The sequence below is a fragment of the Etheostoma spectabile genome, chromosome 16 (genome assembly GCF_008692095.1).
Source record: "Etheostoma spectabile isolate EspeVRDwgs_2016 chromosome 16, UIUC_Espe_1.0, whole genome shotgun sequence".
Lineage (NCBI taxonomy): Eukaryota > Metazoa > Chordata > Actinopteri > Perciformes > Percidae > Etheostoma > Etheostoma spectabile.
The window spans coordinates 24,266,043-24,268,316 of NC_045748.1; the positions used below are offsets into that span (position 1 = coordinate 24,266,043).

A 2,274-nucleotide genomic window follows, 5' to 3' on the forward strand; every position below is an offset into this window, starting at 1 on the left:
GGGGGTCTATATTAAATAACAGAGGACGCAATACAGTATTACGGGACCACTAAGGTCTATATAAAAAGAGACTTCAGATACACTACTAGGGACCACTAAGGTCATATATAGAGACTTCAAGGAGAAGATACAGTATTAGGGGACCACTAAGGTCTATATAAAAGAGACTCCAGATACAGTATTGGGGGACCACTAAAGTCTATATAAAAGCATTCAAAGAGCACCATGTCATGGGACCTTTAAATGACACCATTCCCTTTCCTTTGGTACCACCGTCTTCTGGAGTTTAGTTGTTGTAGTTTGTGTTATTTAAGTTTTCTGTTCAATGGTGTTGCGTTCATGAAGATTGGAAATTTGAGTTGCATGAATAGGACCCATAATAAGACATCCTCTCCCACCTCTGTGTGTGTGCAGGGAGCAGGAGTTGAAAGTGTACCAGGCCAGGAGAAGTCTGGAGGAGGCGCTGATGGCTGACGGTTTGGCGCGGGCCGCCGAAAACACCAGAGAGCTGTTACAGGGGAAGACGGCCTGAAGACACACGGGTGAGGTAGATGAACGGTGTCATCATAAATTCATGTCTAAAATAAGCAGCAGAAAGATAAACAATCTGAAAAATCATGTGTTTAGTTTCATAGTTAGAACCACAGCACCGTGCTGGGCTATATGGGGAAATACCACGATACTTTTGACCAAACACATCAATGTCAATATTGCGGCGATGTTGTAGGGTTGACTATCGTGCTTTCACAAAAATGTATGGAGATTTTAGATAATCATATGCTCGCCTAGGTGCTAATGTAGCAGAGGTCCAGAGTTGGAGTCTGACATGTGACGATTTCCTGCATGTCTTCCCTCCCTCTCCTCCCTTTCTCACCTAGCTGTCATGTCCATTAAAAGCCCCAAAAAATAGTCTTAAAAAAATAAATCTATATACTGTATATAGTAGAGCTGACTGGCTCACAAACACACACTAGACACCAACGCTGTTGTGTTACACGTTGCGCCTCTGTTGCTCCCGGCATGCTATGTGAAATCACACACTTTGCTTGGTTCCGTGTGAATAAACAAAGCCGGCATAACGGCAGACCTTCATCGGGCTCCATTACAGTATCCGTGTGTGGAAGAGACTAATGACTATGTGCTGCCGTTTTAAAGGCGAGGCGAGTTACAGATCGCAGCTTTAAATGTTGTGAACACTGCCGAATCAGAACCAGCCTGCTGCCAGTCAGAAACCCTGTCTGCGTGTGTGTGTGTGTGTGTGTGTGTCTGTCTGTGCGCGTGTGTGTGTGTGTGTGTGAGAGACTTGTTGTGAATGCTGATGGGATTCTCGGCGTCTGATTGAAACTCAGCCATGCAGCGGACTAGCCGACTTTTCCGCGTGTGTGTGTGTGTCTGTATGTGTGAGTGATTGATGGGCTGTTGGCTTGTTGTTAGAGTGTGCGTTATTGGTTAATGGTGTTTGCATGTGTGCGTGTGTTATATTCCAGTTTGTTTTGGTTATTGGTTATATTTCACTCTGCAGAGCCTGTAAATAAAATCAAATTAAAAAAACCAACTCACAACTCCACACGTCCATCCATCACCATTTCCCTAGCTGTTTAGCTAGGTCAGGGTTGCCGTGTCAACAGAGCAGCAGTCTAGACCAGCAGAGACTGTACAGTGTATTTACAAGAAAGTGTAAATAAGTTATACGGCAGAGTTTAAGATAAGAGTTTAAGAAAAAAGTGTCATCTAGCAGCCTGGCTCCGTCTGAATCCAGATTTTGCTGAGAGTGCAGAGTGCAGTTTGTCCTGAGGTTGGTAATACAGGAAAGGTCATGGGACCATAAAATAACGCTATATTCATCTTCTGGGGAACAGGAATGTTAAAAAAAAAAAGAAATCATGGAAATTAAGGCCGCCACTAACAAATATTAAATATGGATTAATAGGGCTGGGTATTGGGCGCCCAGATGGCTCAGTTGGTAGAGCGGGCGCCCATATACAGCACTATATATATATATCTATATATATATAGATATATATATATATCTATATCTAGAGGTTTACTCCTCCACGCAGCGGGCCCAGGTCCAACTCTCTCTAAGTTTAGTCTTAACCCTTGTGTTGTCTTCCCGTTAACCCTGACCTTGCCCTTCCAGGTCAAAATTGAAAATGAATATTTTTTTTGTGCTTATCCAATGTTTTTGTGGCTTTTTCTGATTTATTTCTCACTTTTTCCATGCTTTTGCCACTTTATAAAAAAAAACGGAGCTGGTTTAATAATTGGTTTTAC

At 42.7% G+C, this 2,274-nt stretch overlaps 1 protein-coding gene across 3 annotated transcripts in view; it reads left to right on the forward strand.

The window, feature by feature from the left end:
* Positions 1–2,274, forward strand: part of mbd2 (methyl-CpG binding domain protein 2) — a gene marked incomplete at its 5' end in the record, with an annotated part of 65,933 nt that overhangs the window by 39,519 nt on the left and 24,140 nt on the right. For 2 of the 3 annotated variants that reach the window (XM_032539497.1, XM_032539499.1), the window contains 1 exon segment: positions 415–542. In XM_032539497.1, coding sequence (XP_032395388.1) covers positions 415–532 — 118 coding nt within the window. In that variant the 3' untranslated portion in view covers positions 533–542. 3 annotated transcript variants of the gene reach the window in all.